The 17,689-nt window shown below is 41.5% G+C and overlaps 1 protein-coding gene and 1 non-coding gene across 3 annotated transcripts; one reads left to right on the forward strand and one right to left on the reverse strand.

The window, feature by feature from the left end:
- Window positions 1-1,345: 1,345 nt before the first annotated feature.
- Window positions 1,346-16,635, reverse strand: LOC123085891 (F-box/LRR-repeat protein 4). Of its 2 annotated transcripts, XM_044507594.1 has the most exons (9): window positions 16,246-16,635; window positions 15,638-15,904; window positions 5,712-5,859; window positions 5,453-5,621; window positions 4,947-5,132; window positions 4,394-4,586; window positions 3,761-3,837; window positions 3,480-3,630; window positions 1,346-1,860 (listed from the first exon to the last, which is right to left on the reverse strand). In XM_044507594.1, exons 1-9 carry the CDS (start codon window positions 16,543-16,545, stop codon window positions 1,564-1,566), a joined length of 1,788 nt encoding a protein of 595 aa, XP_044363529.1. In that variant the 5' UTR covers window positions 16,546-16,635; the 3' UTR covers window positions 1,346-1,563. The 2 variants fall into 2 exon arrangements, with proteins under 2 accessions (XP_044363529.1, XP_044363528.1); XM_044507593.1 differs by having other exon boundaries at window positions 5,453-5,859.
- A 119-nt stretch (window positions 16,636-16,754) lies between these two features.
- Window positions 16,755-16,837, forward strand: TRNAL-UAA (transfer RNA leucine (anticodon UAA)). Its single transcript has one exon. It is a non-coding gene; the product is annotated as a tRNA-Leu (tRNA).
- The last annotated feature ends 852 nt before the right edge of the window (window positions 16,838-17,689 follow it).

Below are 17,689 nucleotides of genomic sequence, written 5' to 3' on the forward strand. Positions count from 1 at the left end.
CGGAAGAGATAGCAACTCATCAGCATGACAGACGAACAGATAGACCAGCAACAAAGGGAATGATTGTCGTAAAAGGATTGGTTCAGTAACACTCGAATAATATGTTTGTACTCCCTCCGTTCCTAAATATAAGTCCTTTTAGAGATTCCAACATGGACTACATACGAAAAAGGACGATCTGGCCAGCGTCTCTCCCAAGGAGAGTTCCTCCGCCACCGTTCTCCAGCGACTGCCCTTCGGCGACAACCGGCCTCGATCGTCGGTGGTGAGGGGGTCGCTGGATCCACGTGTGTGGATAGTTTTAGGCTAAAATAGCTTTGTTTTAAGGCTGTTCATCGGCTTGGCTTCGACGGCAACGATGACGACGCTGAATAAAGATTCTTCATATCCTTCCCTGACAAGGCGCTCGGCCTTATGGTTGGGGATGATTTTGAAAACCAGTCTATTCCAACAAGGATGTGTGGCGGTTGCGGCATCCTCGTAGTGGACATGTGTCCTCGGGCTCCGTCGTTGCGACGTTGTCTGCTTCAATGTCGGCGCGAAGCTTGGGAGGTAGTCCAGGAGTGGATGCAGATTATGGCCTGCATCGACAACATCTGAAAGACGGAACATGTGCTGGGTTCATAGTTGATGAATGACAGGTGTGGTTTCCTTCTTCGCCATCTTAGTCGTGGTGGGTGCCGGATCTGGAGTTTGATGTCGTGTCCAAGGTGTTTTTCTGGTCTGATTCATTCAACGGCAATGGCTTCACCTTTGACGAACCACCTTGAAGGTCCCCAAAGCTACATATCAACGATGAAGCCGCGTCGAGCTCGATGATCCGTCATTCTTTTCTTAGATGGCTGCTGTGCTGGAGGCAGGTAACAGGCATTGGCATAAGCTCAAAGATGTTCTACAATGCTTTTAGTTTTGTCATGTCGGTCCTTATATGGCTTGTTTTTAGGGGAAAGCAAACTTTATTAATCATATGACCGTTACATCATCCACTAACAGTTTAACAATGAGCTCCAGCGGGGCATCAACTCAAAAAGATGGATTTTTATCACGTCCCCATCTAGTCAATTCATGATCTACAAAATTTGACTCTCTAATACAATGCTCAACAGTCACCTTTCCAAAATCTAGTAAAATACTACGACAATCATCAAGCACAGGCAGCGCAACCATAGAATAGCCTTCATTGAAATTTAATCTTTGTGATATGAATGATACATGGATTACCATGCAAAAAAAGAAGACTTCAACATGGACTAAATACGAAGCAAAATGAGTGAATATACACTCTAAAATATGTTTATATACATCTGTATGTAGTTCATATTGAAATCTCTAAAACGAGGGAGTATACACAAGCAAAACAATTCATCAATTGACTTGTTCCGTTTATCACTCTGAATTCATACAGTTGATGGTTCAACAATTTTGAGTTTCATACAACAATTTCTTTCTTTCTTTCTTTGTTTTGCTCAAGGTACTGTTAAGGTTTAAGCTGCAGCCGCTTTGTAAAACAAAGGACTTTTATACAACAGCATTTTTCTCTCTCCCTCTCTTTTCAAGCTAAAGCTAAAGCCCAGAGCAGAGGAATGATAAGATGGGTCCTGCCCTCCGACGTGTCCTCTCACTGACCTTTGCCTCCTCAACGAGGAGCTTCTTCAACCTAGAGCAGCTCGAGACGACCGTCGCCACTCCGGTGCTGGTCACTCGCTTGCAGTACACCAGCTGGCATGACTGCAGCTGTAAGCACCCCCTGACCAGGTGTCCCAGACCAACATCGGTGACCCCTGGGCAGTGCGACAGTGCAATGTCTTTAATCTGGGGACAGCCTTGGCCAATCTCTGCCAGCCCCATGTCCCCTGTCATCTGCAGTTTGCAACCAAATCATCAACAAAGATAATACAATACGAAAATAGTGCAAGCTTTTACTAAAGATGGAGGACTGGGTATGAAAATACAAAATAACTGTAACATGGACCTTTCCACTTCTTCAAAAATAAACACAATCTATTAAGATTAGCGCTGGATTCCTTCACAGTGCTGGTTCCAGTTCAGTGGCTTAAAAAAATCGAAACAGAGGCAAAAGATTTGCCTCATCTATTAAATGAGAGGAGAATAGAGTTTAAGTTGGTTACAGGACCCCACCCCACACAGCATGGCAATTACTCGCTTAATAGAATTTTCCCTAGTTTCTTAGCACTGGCGGTAACCCAAAGGCTAGCCTCATCGGTAACTATTTTGAGGAGGATTGGGGGCGGCGCGCTCTTGTGCCTGAAGATCCTAGCATTCCACTCGTTCCATATTGTCGAAGACACTAGCATGGTGAGGGAAGCCATAGCTCTCCTGTTGGGATTTGTCATGTCGGTTCTCCTATCCCACCAATCAAAGAGCGACTCATGAAGATGCCAAACGGTGGTGTCCATGTGCACGAGCCCATATTTTGCGATGACCATGTTCCAAAGCCTCATGGTGAAACAGCATTTGACGAAGAGGTGGATGCCCGTTTCTTGTTCTCTTTTGCAAAGAGGGCATAGGCCACAATTTGGCCAACCTTGGCGCTCCAAACGATCGGTGGTCCAAATCCGGCCTTGCAAGGCTAGCCATGCGAAGAACTTAACCTTTGGGGGCGCCCAAACCTTCCAAACCATGAAATCCATGGGGGAGAGAGTCAAACCGAGGACTGCGCCTTGTGGCTTAAAATTTTGAATACCTACACTTACACAAGATGCTGCTGTTCCCTCACGTTGAGGGCAACCAGACTTACTGAGGCATTGTTGATCCCTTGCATACAAGGCAACATTTCTATGCTGGGTGATGCAGAAGAGTTCATACCATGACATACTTCATTTCCTTTTGATGACCAACATACTTCATATTTGAACAGCTCATATTGGTATCTCAAATTCTGTCATATTTTCCTGAGCTACAAAAACTTTTGTTTGTCTGTTTGTTTACATATACTTTTTTATGTTTCACTGTTTTTAAAATTTACATTGTATAGAGGCTGCGTCAATTAATTCGAATCGGAGGGAGTATATTTAACTTGTAAATCTAAACCCAACAATTATGAAGACAAGGTACTCTTGAAGTTTCCTACTCCCTACACTTATTTTGGGACGGAGGGAGTATATAACAGAACCTGGATGTAAGACTGAATTCTGGATTGTATCCAGTCAAGGTCTAGCATCATACTGCCATTCTGGTTTCTTCAGGTAAAAATGGACATAATTTTAATTAAGACTCCTAATGACTTGTGCTAGGGCAATTTATTAACAGGTTTCCCACACCACGAAAGACCATGTGTCCGATCAAATCACGAGGAGCACATTTTCTCTTTGTGAAATCAAGCTAAATGGTCTTACCAGCCAATTTTCGACTGTTTCCCAAACCTAGTTTGATGTTTTGAAGAAGTGAACTAAAGGCTATTCTCATACTCAATTTTTTGATGATTGATAGTACAGTAAATTCAGTGTCAAAGTATGTACCGGGAGAACACTTATGTCCAGAAAGACAAGATCACCACATCCTCTCGCAATGGCAGCCAGTCCATTATCAGTGATTAATTGGCACCCGCACAAGTTTAACTTTTGAAGAGAGCAACCTTCAGCAATTGCAGCCAGCCCTGTATCAGATACCCTGAAAAGAAAGTTGAAACAAAATTCACAAACTGAGATGTCAAACATATCATGATGGAGAAGTACTTCAGTAAATGATATACATGGGCAAGATAAATAAAAAAACAGGATAAATGCATGGTAGTATTTACCTCTCACAAAATTGGAGCGTTAACTCCTTAAGTAATTTACAATTCTCAGCAATTGATATCAATGCTTTGTCTCCTACCTTCGTACCAAAAGAATTCAATCAACCAAACAAATCAGGATTCTGGACTTCAAATCCACATGTAACAATATCATGATGTCCATCTAAACACGCCCTATTTCATACTCCAGAAATGTATTTCAGAAGCAACCAATTGCATAGAAGGCATAAAGCAGAAAACTGTGCCAAACAGAATGGGAAAATTTTGTTAGTCACTCTAGTTTTTGCCAATTTTCCTTATGCTACTCTAGATTTTGACATTTCACTTTTGCCACTCTTATCTTTTGACAATTATCCAATTGACATTCTGTGGCAAAAGCAAAATAATTTTATTTCACTTTTGCCACTCTAAAAAAAATTTATGCCACAGAATGACAATTGTGATAATTGTCAAAAGCTAAGAGTGGCAAAAGTGAAATGTCAAAATCTAGAGTGGCATAAGGAAAATTGGCAAAATCTTGAGTAGCAAAAACAAATTTTTCCCAAACAGAATTAGAACATAAATTGCACATACGCAAAAAGGTCCCATCTGTCTCAATACATGCTAGGCTTAAATTGATGCAGACTTGGAAATTACCTCATAACCACGTCGAATGGAAATTTCTTTCAAGTACTTACAACCTTGAGCTATGTGGCACATAGCATCATCACCTATTCTTGAACAGTCAACTAAATAAAGAGACTGGAGAAGGGTGCAGCCTTTACCAAGCTCCAGAAATGCAGTATCCCGGACCCTTGGGCAGTAAATTAGAGAGAGTTCCAAAAGGCCCCTGCTTTCATAAGATGAGAAAGCATGTACCATTAACACACAAAAGAAGAATCATATATAGATAAAAAGTGCAGGTAACTTAATAACACTAACATAGTAATGTGAAATAATTACTTTTCGCAAAGTTGCAAACTAGGATAGCCCATGCTTTTGTTGTAAATGTCATAATAGCGAACCAACTTGCAGTTATTTCACAGACGCAGTTTTCTAACATATTCCTTTTAACAATAATTCTTTGTACCATACTAATTCCCCTACTTGAACTACATCCCACTTAATTAATATTGGATAATCAATCTACATAAAACGTCAATTGAAAAAAGGGAAGTTTTAACAAATCGAGTTCTCAACAAAAACATACGGGCACCATCGTCCAATGTGCTCCAGTGCAGCAGTTTCCATATTCTGACAACCATTGATCTTAAGACGTGCTATTTTTTTGCAGCTGCGTGCTACGAATTCAAGGCTTCTATCAGTTAGTAACAGGCAATCATTGAGAACAAGATCTGTAAGATTCTTGCACCCTTTCGCGATGGAAGAAAGGCTCCTGCAAATCCAAAAGGAAGTCAGCAAACCATCAGGAGACCTACAAAAGTAACAGAAAAAGCAAAAGTTGGCAACAACACAGGGCCAATACCTACAGTAAGAAATCCAATTCAACGGGAAACAACAAATATGAATTCCTAAATCCTAGTAAAGTACTTCAGCAACGCCCACAATGTAGCATTCATCAAATTGAGAATCATATAAAGGATAACAAAATATCTTAGAAAGTCCAAATAGATATTTAATAAATAACAAAACACATATTTGAAACAAAAATGGAGTTTGTGCCTCAACAGATTAAAGTGAAAATATACTGAGTACCTGTCTGTGAATCTTTCAAAGTTATTTAGCGATAAAATCTCTAGTAATGAACAGCATGAACCAATAGCTTCTAGGGCCTCATCGCCAGCACCAATACATTGCAGCTTCAAATTTTTCAAGAAGTGACATCCTTTAGCAATAGAAATCACTCCTTCATTCTTAACAAGTTCTGATTCCAGTGACAGGATTTCAAGGTTAGGACAGTGGGATCCAACAGCACGCAAAGATGCATCAGTTATCCAAGCACAATTAGCAATACCAAGAGAGAGCAGTGATTGTCCACAGCTCTTTATTAATCCAATCAAGCCTTCATCTGTTGCGCCTTCAACAAAGCGCAAGCTCAAATTGTTAAGTAGATTGCAGCCTTCCCCAATAGCAACTAGTCCTGGATCTCCAATATAGCAAGCCTGCAGATAAGTTTCCGTTCACATTTTGTCCAAAAGTAGGAATTGATACTAAGACTGCTCAAGAAAAAAAATGTATGTATTTTCTAACAGCCCAAGTGCAACAAACCCTAGCATTATCTTGTTCATTTTATTTAATAAATAGTTTTGCATTTCATGTCATCATCAATGTCATTAATCTTTTAAGCAATATGTGGCATATTAAAAATATCCAAGGTTTCAAAAACATTTTTCAAGGCCAGCAACTATTTTAAACAATTGCTTCAATTCAAATCCAATTTGCAAATGATTTGAATCTTTTCAAAATTAAACTTTTCCAATTGTTTCACAACTTTGCATATGGCTTTCTTATCACATTACAAGCCTTCCATAAAATTCTCATAAATTTTGCACACTTTGATCTTGCACCAAATGAATCTGAATTCAAAAAAAGGGCAACCTGGTGCATGTAGCTCCCGCTTGCGCAGGGTCCAGGGAAGGGTCCGACCACTTTGGGTCTATAGTACGCAGCCTTTCCCTACATTTCTGTAAGAGGCTGTTTCCAGGACTTGAACCCATGACCTCATGGTCACAAGGCAGCAGCTTTACCACTGCGCCAAGGCTCCCCTTCAAATGAATTTGAATTCAAACTTTTCCAAAATTGATAGAATCAATTTTGTGGGCATTTGTATAAATCATAGGGCCTATATAAAATATTCCGTCATTTATTTCATCTCTGGCCATTCATTTGTTTTCTTCTTTTCTTTTCCTATTCTAAATAGAAAAGGAAAAGGAATAAAACAGAAAGGCCAACCTTCCACTTACCTAAGCCGGCCCAACCCACCAGCAAAACTGTAAGCGTTGTCACTGTTTCAATTCATCGCATGCAAGACAGAGGGCGTGTGCACATGCCATGAGCCGATGGTGACGGCCACTTGCTACACACCGTCACAACCTCCCTATAAAGCACCCCCTAGACGTCTGTGGCGTCCTCATCCATCCCTCTTTCCTTTCCTCTCCTTGAAGCAGCACAAGGTTGTGGAGGAGCAACTTCACCTTGGTGCTACAATGTGTACAGCACCAGTGTTGAAGGAACAACTTCAACGTGTTGTGCTAGATATCGCTTTAGAGGCGGGGATGGGCTGATATGGCAGCAGGAGTTCAATCCAAAACTCCTAGAGCACAAGATCTAGTCCAAGATATTAGATAAGAACAACAAGTTCTATTATAGGTAGTGGGTACATAGTCTGGTTACAAACTTGAGTAGTGAGGACCGCTGTTTATAGGGCTTTGGGAAGCCTTCACATCTCACTTCTACTTATGGCTAGAACACTCCAAAAAACATTACTTAAGATTCACCATTCTACTCATCACTACTCATAGCTAGAAGACTCTAGAAAACAATATCTAGGGTTGAGAAAAGAAAAGAAATACTAGACTACAATAGAAGTATCGACCTCATCTATTGTTCCTCATCATTCTTCCCTGGTTGTTTGGAACTCGACATCGAGTTATCTTCATAGAGCGCTTCTTCTGGATGGTAGAGAGTCAAGTCCGCAACGTTGAAAGTGCTTGATATACCCACGTCACTTGGAAGATCTATCCCATAAGCATTCTCATTTATCTTTGTCATAATAGAGAAGGGCCCATAACTTCGCTGCCTAAGCTTACCTTTAACACCTAAAGGCAGCCTTTTTCGGAGGTAGATCATCACCTTATCACCAACTTGGAATGATCTCTCCTTTTTTCGGAGGCAAAGGCATGTATAACCTATTCTTTCGGTCAAACTTGCTGATTGTAAAAGGAGAAATCATCACCTTATCACCAACTTGAAACTCCATGGGAGGACATCTCTATGGACTTCGTATTGGGCTTGCCAAGAACAAGACGAGGGAGTGATGTTGTGTTTGTGGTCGCGAATGGATTATCTAAAATGGCTCAATTCATCCCATGCCGCAAGACAACATATGCTCATCATGTGGCAAACCTATTCTTTCGGTCAAACTTCATGGAGTAACAACAGGTTTGACATATGGGGCACCGCTGAGCAAACTTTCCAGCATCTCTGACCAAAAGTAACGAGCTTCCGGGTTAGCGACAGTCTTGTCCCGTCAAACATGGCCACTAAGATCACTTGAATGGAGTTCTCTAATTAGTTTGTCACGCAAAAAAGGCCTTGGGATGCACAAACAATCATTTTTTAAGAGATAAACATCCTACATGAAATAGTCATCATCTAATGACTGGCCCCTGATGTGCTTTACCCAAACATGGCCAAAGTCTTCGTCATCCTCATACAACTCCTTTATTTGATCCATGCCTAGAAGTTCAGCTTCAAAAGAAGTCAAGAGGCAGGCACGATGACTCAAAGCATCGGCCACCCGGTTAGTTGTTCCAGATTTATGCACAATGAGATAGTTAAACCTCTCCAGATATGTTGCCCATCTTGCTAGCATGCGATCAACATGCTTTTGATTTCTAAAATGCTTCAAGGATTGATGGTCACTATAAACAATGAACTCTTTAGGCAGTAAATAGACTTCCCAAGTTTTCAACCTCTAAAAACGGCATACAATTCTTGCTGATAGGTACTCCATTTTTGTCTAGCTTCCCTTAACTTCTCACTAGAGAAAGCAATGGGCTTCCTTTCATGAGATAGAACAGCTCCAATGCCTACTCCACTTGCATCACAATCCAACTCAAAAGTCCTGTTGCCATCAAGTAGCACCAAGACAAGAGCTTGTGATAGTTTTTGTTTGATCTCATCGAAACTAACTTTAGCCGCTTCTGTCCATTGGAACTTTCCTTTCTGGTAATTGGTGCCATGATAGTGTTGAGATTCTTCACAAATCGCCTATAGAAAATTGCAAGGCCATGAAAACTTCTACCTCAGAAATGGTCTTCGGAGTTGGCCATTCTCAGATTGGTTCAACCATAGAATCATCAACATGAATACCGATGCATGTTATACGAATCCTAGGGGGAAAAGTTGTGTATGCACGAAAACACATTTCTTCAAGTTGACGTAGAGTTCATTTTTCCTTGGTACTTCTAGCACCTTCCGAATGTGATCAAAGTGTTCATCCTCATTCCTGCTATAGATCAAGTTGTCATCGCAATAGACCACAACAAAGTGGGATAAGAAGGGTTGAAGGACTTGATTCATCAAGTGCATAAAGGTACTTGGTGCATTTGAAAGTCCAAATGGCATGACTAGCCATTCAAACAACCATTCCTTTGTCTTGAAGGCTGTTTTCCATTCATCCCCGGGTCTGATACGAATTTGATGATATCCGCTTCTTAAAACTACCTTTGTGAACACTCTTGCTCCAGTAAGCTGATCCAACATATCATCCAAACGGGGAATAGGGACTTTATACCTTACGGTGGTCTTATTCATGGCTCTACTGTCCATACACATGCGCCAAGATCCATCTTTGTTTGGCATGGCAGGGCTGGTACAGCACATGGGCTAATACTTTCTCGAATGTGCCCCTTTTGCAGCAATTCCTCCACTTTCTCCTTCAATATATCATGTTCACTCATTTCTTGATCCACCCAATAATGTAGGGGTTTGGATGATCATGAGTTTCAAGCTTTAAATGGTTCACCAACTTCTGGGAGATGAGATTCTCACAGCTGCAACTATCAATCAGTAATTTGCATACCTTGCCATTCACCGTGCATTTGCTCTCAAATATTTTCTGCCATCGTGCGTCATCAGGTTGTGGTGTGGAACATAGGAGACGCTGAATCACACATACCACCTCTTCACCTTCTTGACAAACCTACTGCCCCTCTATATCTTGACAAACCTCCTGCCCACATGAACACCGTCGTCTTTGAGCCTCGCCGCCCTGTCCAAGCGAGCAGTGGCGTCGACTACTTCCCCTACATGCCCTGCCTCGACCGGAGATCATCTACAGCCGCTGCAATCGTCATCTTCTTCCTCTTCGGGCCATCGTTGTCTTCATCAAATTCAGGCGACTCCGTCCACTTCCCGGCGAGCCGAGCACACCACTGTGTTCGTGGTGAGCTCCTCTCCAAAACCCCTCCTTGCGCGCTCGATTTCGTCCTCTAGCACCTTTTGCTATGTTTAGCCGAACACTACCGTCGCATCACCTCGTCATCGGAGTAGTTCCGGTGGTCCTCTACTTGCACCGTTTACACCATCAAGTTTGTATGTGTCCTAGTCTAAATCTAGCACGTTTCCGAGCTCGATCTCGAGCTCTAGCACCGTTGACATCCCGGCTTAATAGGAATGATAGGCTACTCATATCCACAAGTCAGTCTAAGTGGCTAGCATGGCCTATCTATAAAAGTTTCTGTTTCATTTATTCTGAATTATTAAAATCAATTCCAGAATTATTCAAATACTTTCAAGTTTCAGATGCTTGTGTCTTTTAATTCCCTTGTCCAAATTTGACAAACTTTATATCTATTTGGATCAGAAAAATATGAGCATTTCAAATCTATCATTAGTTTTCAAATTTGAACCCTAGATTTTGAATTCAAATTTGAACTTGCTCAAAAGCCTTTCAAACTTTGGTAAATCATAACTTGAGTTCTACAACTCCATCTGTTGGTGTAGTGAACTTTGGGTGTTCACTGCCCCTGACCACACACCGGTAAGTTACAACCTCCATGCCAGAAAGAATATGGCAGAGACGAGTCCATCTCAAAGTACTCAAGAAATGGCGAAATAATACCGTGAAGAAGGCCTCGAGGCAGGTCATCGAGAAGTACTAAAAGAGTACCTCAAGGTCAAGATCAAGATTGCCGGGAAGCAGGCCTTCCCAGGAAGCAGGCCTTCCCAGGAAGCAAGCATTCCACTTTGCCGGCAAGCTCAGAGCCGGCAAGCCTAAGGTCCCATCCACCGCTTCGCCCGCACCCACCTGTCACCCACCTGTCAGGAGTCTGCCGAGAAGTGGCGGGCACGCAGGCGGTTAGGTAGAGGTTATCAGGGCACGTGGCGATCCACCGCTTGGAGAACAACTTTACTGACACCTGTCCACGGGCGTGTCACAATAATAAAAGGTAGATGGGACAGCGGTACAAGTGGAGCGGAGCTCCCTTGCCAGCATCCAATGTAGAGTGACAACTAACAGTGCGTTAAATGTGTTTGTCCTAAGTCAGTCATTGATAGGTATGATAACAATGTAGCCACTATCATCATGTAATTACCATCTTGCCACTGTTGGTGACCCCTTGCTCTATAAAAGAAGGCCCATGGCGACCTTTACAAAGGGGGAAATCCCGTCCATTTGTAGTAGCTAGCAACACCCCCGAGCACTTTGTCGGCATGGTTGCGCTCACTGTAACACAGGGCTCATAATACTTAATCCATCAAAGCAAGAGTAGGGTTTTACGCATCACTGCGGCGTGGGTAAATCTTTGTGTGCTATGCATGGTTGATTCTGCTCTTTGTGTGTTGCGTCCCCTTGCCAAACTGAAAGGGGCCCACTCTGGTCCCATAGATTGTCGTACGCCGACACCATTTTGAACAAACTTTATATGTATTTCAGTCAGCAAGATGTGAGAAACCCATTCCTGACTTGGATTTCAATTTTAGGCAATCCAAATTTCTGTCCTGTTCTGTTTTGCAAAAATGACCCTCAAAATGTTTCTAATCATATCTTGAGCATCTTATATCCAAATAGAGCAAACTTTAGGTCCATTTTGATCAGCTCAACACAAGGATTCCAGAAATGTTCTTAGTTTTCCAAGTTGATTCACGGACTTCAAATTCCATTCTGTTTTGTTCAAAACCCTTCCAAAACTTGTTTCAATCATAACTTGAGCTTCATGAATCCATTTCTAATAAACTTTATGTGCATTTCTATTAAAAAATGTAATTAAAAAATGTAAGGAATCTGATTATGCCATGTTAAATCAACTTATACCTCCTGACCTATAGTAATTCAAATGTAACACTTAATTGCACATGAAGTGACACTATTGAATCATTCCACTAATGATACAACACTCCATTTAACATGCCTAGATAGTTAGCTCCTATTACATCCTCTCAAACATGTATTGCATGCATATGCTTGTGCATCAACCATGAATGTATTTTTACCTTACTTTCCTTTTTTCCGGTGTTTGCTTCTTTCCGTTAAGAGTCCTGAACCGAGGTTGAGTATAACTGTATAAGATTACCTTCGAGGATGCTTCAGAGGAGCAGACCTATCACCAGGCTATCAGACAAGGATGATCATTACCTTGGATACTTGTACTAGCTTCACTTGGAATAGTTTTTGCGATGCTTTCTTGGTTACCTCGTTACCTATCCACCATCAAGCCATTTATCTTGCCATGATAAAGCTTCTACTTCGACTTCCTAGCAAAGCTTGTTAATTCCTATGTTATTGCTTGCTTAACCTGCTAAGTATGCATGCTTAGGGTGGTGCCGAGTCAGGTCTTATGCCATGCTTTACTTGGGTTATGCTTATGTTACCATGGGTCACTTTGTGATATGCTTTTGGAGATAATTAAAATGTACGCAAATGGCAACGGTGGTATGCCAGGCCTTATGTCTTGGTGTTTTGTTCCACTTGAACCAACCTAGAATGGGATCTTGTTATTTTGTTCCATGAATGGGCGCGCTAACTGCTTGTGGGAGGTTTTATGGGAGGGGGGGGGGGGGGGGGGCTCTTCATTTTTTCCTTAGACGACAGACTATGTCCTGACTACAACCTGGTTTTCTCGGTGTTATGTTATGATCCAAATTCAAGTATAAAGATAAAGGCTAACTTCTGATGAGTGGAGCGGAGAAATTTGTTTGCAAGTTAAAGAGGTCACTATATGATTTGAAACGGTCTGTATAAAAGGTTTGATTCATTTATGATAGCACATGGATTTAAGAGGTCTGCATATGATAGTTGTGTTTACATTAAATTTGTTGATGGATCACCTATATACTTGCTGTTATATGTTGATGATATGTTAATTGCTGCCAAGGGCAAGAAAGAGATCACTGCTTTAAAGGCACAGTTAAGTAGTGAGTTTGAGATGAAGGATCTTGGTGCTGCTAAGAAAATTCTAGGTATGGAGATTACCAGGGACAGAAATTCTGGTTTGTTATTTCTTAGTCAGCAGAGTTACATTAAGAAAGTTCTTCATCGTTTTAACATGCATGATGCTAAGCCAGTAAGTGCATCCATTGCTCCTCATTTCAAATTATCATCTTCTCAATGTCCTAGTACGGATGAAGATTTTGAGTATATGTCAAGAGTTCCATATTCTAGTGTTGTCGGTTCTTTAATGTATGTCATGGTGTGTTCTCAGCCTGATTTATCATTTGCAATGAGTCTGGTTAGTAGATTCATGGCTAACCCTGGTAAAGAACAACGGAAGGTTGTCCAGAATTTCCAGGTACCTTCGTGGCACTTCCAATGCTTGTTTGAAATTCGGCAGGACTGGTGATGAAGCAGCACAAGGTTGTGGAGGAGCAACTCCACCTTGCTGCTACAATGTGTACAGCACAAGTGTTGAAGGAACAGCTTCAACGTGCTGCGCTAGATATCGCTCTAGAGGCGAATGTAGGCTGATAGGGCAGCAAGAGTTCAATCCAGAACTCCTAGGGCACAAGATCTACTCCAAGATCTTAGATAAGAACAACAAATTCTATTATAGGTAGGGGTACATAGTCTGGGTGCAAAGTAGAGGTGAGGACCTCTATTTATAGGGCTTTGGGAAGCCTTCACATACTTCTACTTATAGCTGGAATACTCTAGAAAACATTATGTAAGTTTTACCATTCTACTCATAGCTACTCACAACTAGAAGACTCTAGAAAACAGTAGGTAGGATAGAAAAGAAAGGGAAAGAAATACTACACTAGAGTGGAAGCATCTAGAAGTAGCCAAACAGATCTGGCATGTGCTTTCTTTCTTCTCATCTAGTGTTCCTCATCAGGTGAGGGACTAGCTGGCTACCTGGATTCAGATTTTGCTTCCAACGATTTGGACAAGAGGATTACAAGTCATGTGTTCACTGTTGGTGGTTGTGCCGTGAGTTGGAGGGCAATTTTGCAGCCAGTAATTGCCCAATCTACCACTAAAGTTGATCAGTTGTAAATCCCCGACTTTGGTAACCTCCCTCAATATATTGAAGATTTGCTGGCTGGCACCCGTGGCTTTGCCCCCTTCGTGTTGGAGGGGTTTTCCACGTTAAATCCTTGTGTCCCTGTGTTTGATTTCGTTCTTCATCATGTTTGATTGCGTGTCGTATCTCTAACACTCGGCTTGGTTGTTCCGCATACAGTTAGAGGGTGGGTATACACCTCTTGACTGGATTATATGCAACGCGGAGCTGATCACGGGGCTATTCTTGGAATAGGAGCTAGTCACCAACCTCTCCCCACGGTTAGGACCAGATTGGGGTCACGTTCGGACTTAAGATCTTGGTTACACCTAACCAGGTGACCCCAGACTTGTCTGTTGTGTGCAGAACAGTGTTGAGTCATTTCAGAACTTATGGTTCTATCCCATCACATGGTTGCCTATAATGGGCAGCATCCAGTTGGGAAGAGCAAATGAATATGGATATTGGGTCATTGGTGCACCCCTGCAAGGTTAAATCTTTCAGAAAAGCCGTGTCCGCGGTTATGGATGACTTGGAGCTTGGTAATAGTTCATAGAACAACTTCAACCTAATAATTAAAACTTGCCAATGTGTGAGTACCTTGATTGTCTCCTCGCCATGGGGTATACGAAGGGGAGGACAAGGTAGTGTTATGTTTGCGTAGGCAGGTGAATAGGATGATTACTACTCCCTCTATAAACTTAGTGATCTAAAAGATCTTATATTAGTTTATAGAGGCAGGTGAATAGGATGATTACTACTCCCTCTATAAACTTAGTGATCTAAAAGATCTTATATTAGTTTATATTGGATTATGCTCTCTTATCTTATATCTAATAGACGTAAGTTGTAGTTGATGCTTAGTGCTTGCAGCTTCATCACTTATCCCCTTCATACCAAATTGTATTGTTAGTGCTAGTACCTTGGTGGTAAGACTTGTTGAGTACCTTTGTACTCACCCTTGTCACAACAACTTGCAAACTACTTCTACAATTGAGATGTAGATTCTGGTCGCTATTATGTTGAGTTTGATAACATCGACGAATAGAATAGTGGATCCCAGGTGACAGACTGGAACCCATGGGAGGGATCACCTGCTTACTTTCCAGCCTCTTAGGCCAATGTGGATTTTGTGTGTACTCTGACTATGCTATGTTCCGCTGTGTTAATAGTGTTGGACCAAGTGGTCTCTGATTGTAATAAATTTGATTCTTGGCACTTGTATTGCCCTATTCATATCTTTATGTCGCATCTTCTCTAGTGGTATTGTAATGATATTCAATTTGTAAAGTCCACGACATATGATAGTGCACGTATATTATGAAGTCATATGTTTCAACGGTACTATATGAGCTTCTATTCCAGATAGGGGTCGAAGAGTCTATATTTGGAATAGTACCGCATATGGGGCCTTACACATTTTGTCAACAAAATTATGAAGAGAAATATTCAAGCATATAAATGGATCGATTGCAAATTTGTAATGCAAAAGTGTTTTTCTTTGATTAAAGCAAAGTATAATAACTCAATGACAATCCTAGGATATCATTGCATTCAATGCACCACAATGCGTGTAAACTCTATGTTGGGCCATTTATAGAGGGGGGTATAGAAAGGCTGATGTTTATGTCTTCTACGAACACACATGGTAAAACACAGAGGTCGTGAAGTCAATAACAAAGCAAAAGGTGCAGAACAAGTAGCACGGAATTACCTGGATATCCAAAGAAGCCAATTTCTTACAGTTCTCTGCTACTCTCACTAAGCCTGATGAAGATATGGCAGAACACCATACTAGACTTAGTTTTTCCAGCCCTTTGCAGCCTCTGGCGAGACTAGTTAAGCCAACATCAGTTAAACAAAAGCTCTCTATCCCATCAGCACTGGGTGTCTGTTCCGATGGCAATGGGAATAAAATCCCTGCAAAACGTGGTACCCGGGACATCCTGCTACGGCTACCAGATGGGATACTGCTAATCACCTGCATCAAGAAGTAGTATTTTAGTGTATCTGTCGTATTGTGCAGCATTGATAGTCCGTGGACAAACGCTGTCCCTTGAGAAATGATCAAAATGTCATAACCCATACACACTAGGATCTGTGTATTTAAGTCATGCAAATGCAAGCCACCTACAATGTGTACAACCAGATAATAAAGATGATATATATGTGATCGCCGATAAACCAGATGCAACATTTCGTCAAACTATAGCTCTTCAAGATTTCGATCCAAGAATTAGCTGCAGGGAGCGATATTCCACACAATTCGCGAGCGCACGCACCAAAAGGCGCACATTTTGCCATCAGATCGAGGTCACTCACGTGGCGGCGCGATCTAGACGCAGGAGCGGAGACCACGGCGGCGTCGGCAGAGAGACGCTCGTCAATGGAGACGTCTGCGAGCGCCGGGAACCGCTCCACGAAGAGGCCTACCACCTCGTCCGCGTGAACCCCGGATGCCGGGAGCTTGGCGGACCGGCGCGTGGCGCGGTCGAGGCGGCGCCAGCGGCGGCAGACGAGGGCGCAGGCGTCCAGGTCAAGCTTTTCGCCGCCGACACGTCTGAGCACGTCCTCCAGGAGCTCCTCCGGGAGGGCCACGTTTATCAGGTCGGCGCCCTTCATCGCGGCGGGCGTCGCCGGAGATAAGAGCGGCCGGAGTGAGTTAGGGAATTTAAAGAAGTTAGAGGTGGTGGAGGGGAAGAGATGCCGCGGAAGTGGAAGCATTAGTGTGCACGACCGTATATGTAGTGCAGGTGACTCGTAGATTCGGATCTACCCGATTTGGTGGCACACAAATATAAGTAAGGCTACACCAAAAATATCACGTCCTAGCTGGTTTGCCCGAGTGGTTAAGGGGGAAGACTTAAGACCTTCTGCACATAAGTGCGCGTGGGTTCGAACCCCACAGCCAGCAACCCTATTTTTCTCTAATTATTATGGAATGGTTTTTCAACAAACAAAAATTTCTTATCCCTATTTTTTCTAACCCTTTTTTTCTCTAATTATTATGGAATGGTTTTTTAACAAACAAAAATCCCTTATCCCTATTTTTTCTATAACTATTGTGGAATGTTTTTTATTTTTCTCTAATTATTATGGAATGGTTTTTTAACAAACAAAAATTCCTTATCCCTATTTTTTCTAACCCTTTTTTTCTCTAATTATTATGGAATGGTTTTTTAACAAACAAAAATCCCTTATCCCTATTTTTTCTATAACTATTGTGGAATGTTTTTTATTTTTCTCTAATTATTATGGAATGGTTTTTTAACAAACAAAAATTCCTTATCCCTATTTTTTCTAACCCTTTTTTTCTCTAATTATTATGGAATGGTTTTTTAACAAACAAAAATCCCTTATCCCTATTTTTTCTATAACTATTGTGGAATGTTTTTTATTTTTCTCTAATTATTATGGAATGGTTTTTTAACAAACAAAAATTCCTTATCCCTATTTTTTCTAACCCTTTTTTTCTCTAATTATTATGGAATGGTTTTTTAACAAACAAAAATCCCTTATCCCTATTTTTTCTATAACTATTGTGGAATGTTTTTTAACAAACAAAAACCCCTAATCTCCTAGCCCTATTTTTTCTCTAATTATTGTGGAAGTGTGGAACAAGTCATTGTGTACGTGCAATGCACGTTAATTTGAAAATATATTAAGTGCATGCGGATATTAAGCATCATATTATTATTATGTGATTAGCACTATATTTGACATAAAATTAACTGCATGATAAACGTGCGCGTGGGTTCGAACCCCA

Source organism: Triticum aestivum, chromosome 4A, assembly GCF_018294505.1.
Source record: "Triticum aestivum cultivar Chinese Spring chromosome 4A, IWGSC CS RefSeq v2.1, whole genome shotgun sequence".
NCBI lineage: Eukaryota > Viridiplantae > Streptophyta > Magnoliopsida > Poales > Poaceae > Triticum > Triticum aestivum.

Coding starts and splice junctions, on each gene's coding strand:
- LOC123085891 (XM_044507593.1), bottom strand. CDS start 16,545: ATGAAGGGCGCCGACCTGATAAACGTGGCCCTCCCGGAGGAGCTCCTG. Junction 5,860..15,637: donor TGGCTTCTTTGGATATCCAG/GTAATTCCGTGC, acceptor ACTTATCTGCAG/GCTTGCTATATTGGAGATCC. Junction 4,587..4,946: donor CACATTGGACGATGGTGCCC/GTATGTTTTTGT, acceptor TTATGAAAGCAG/GGGCCTTTTGGAACTCTCTC.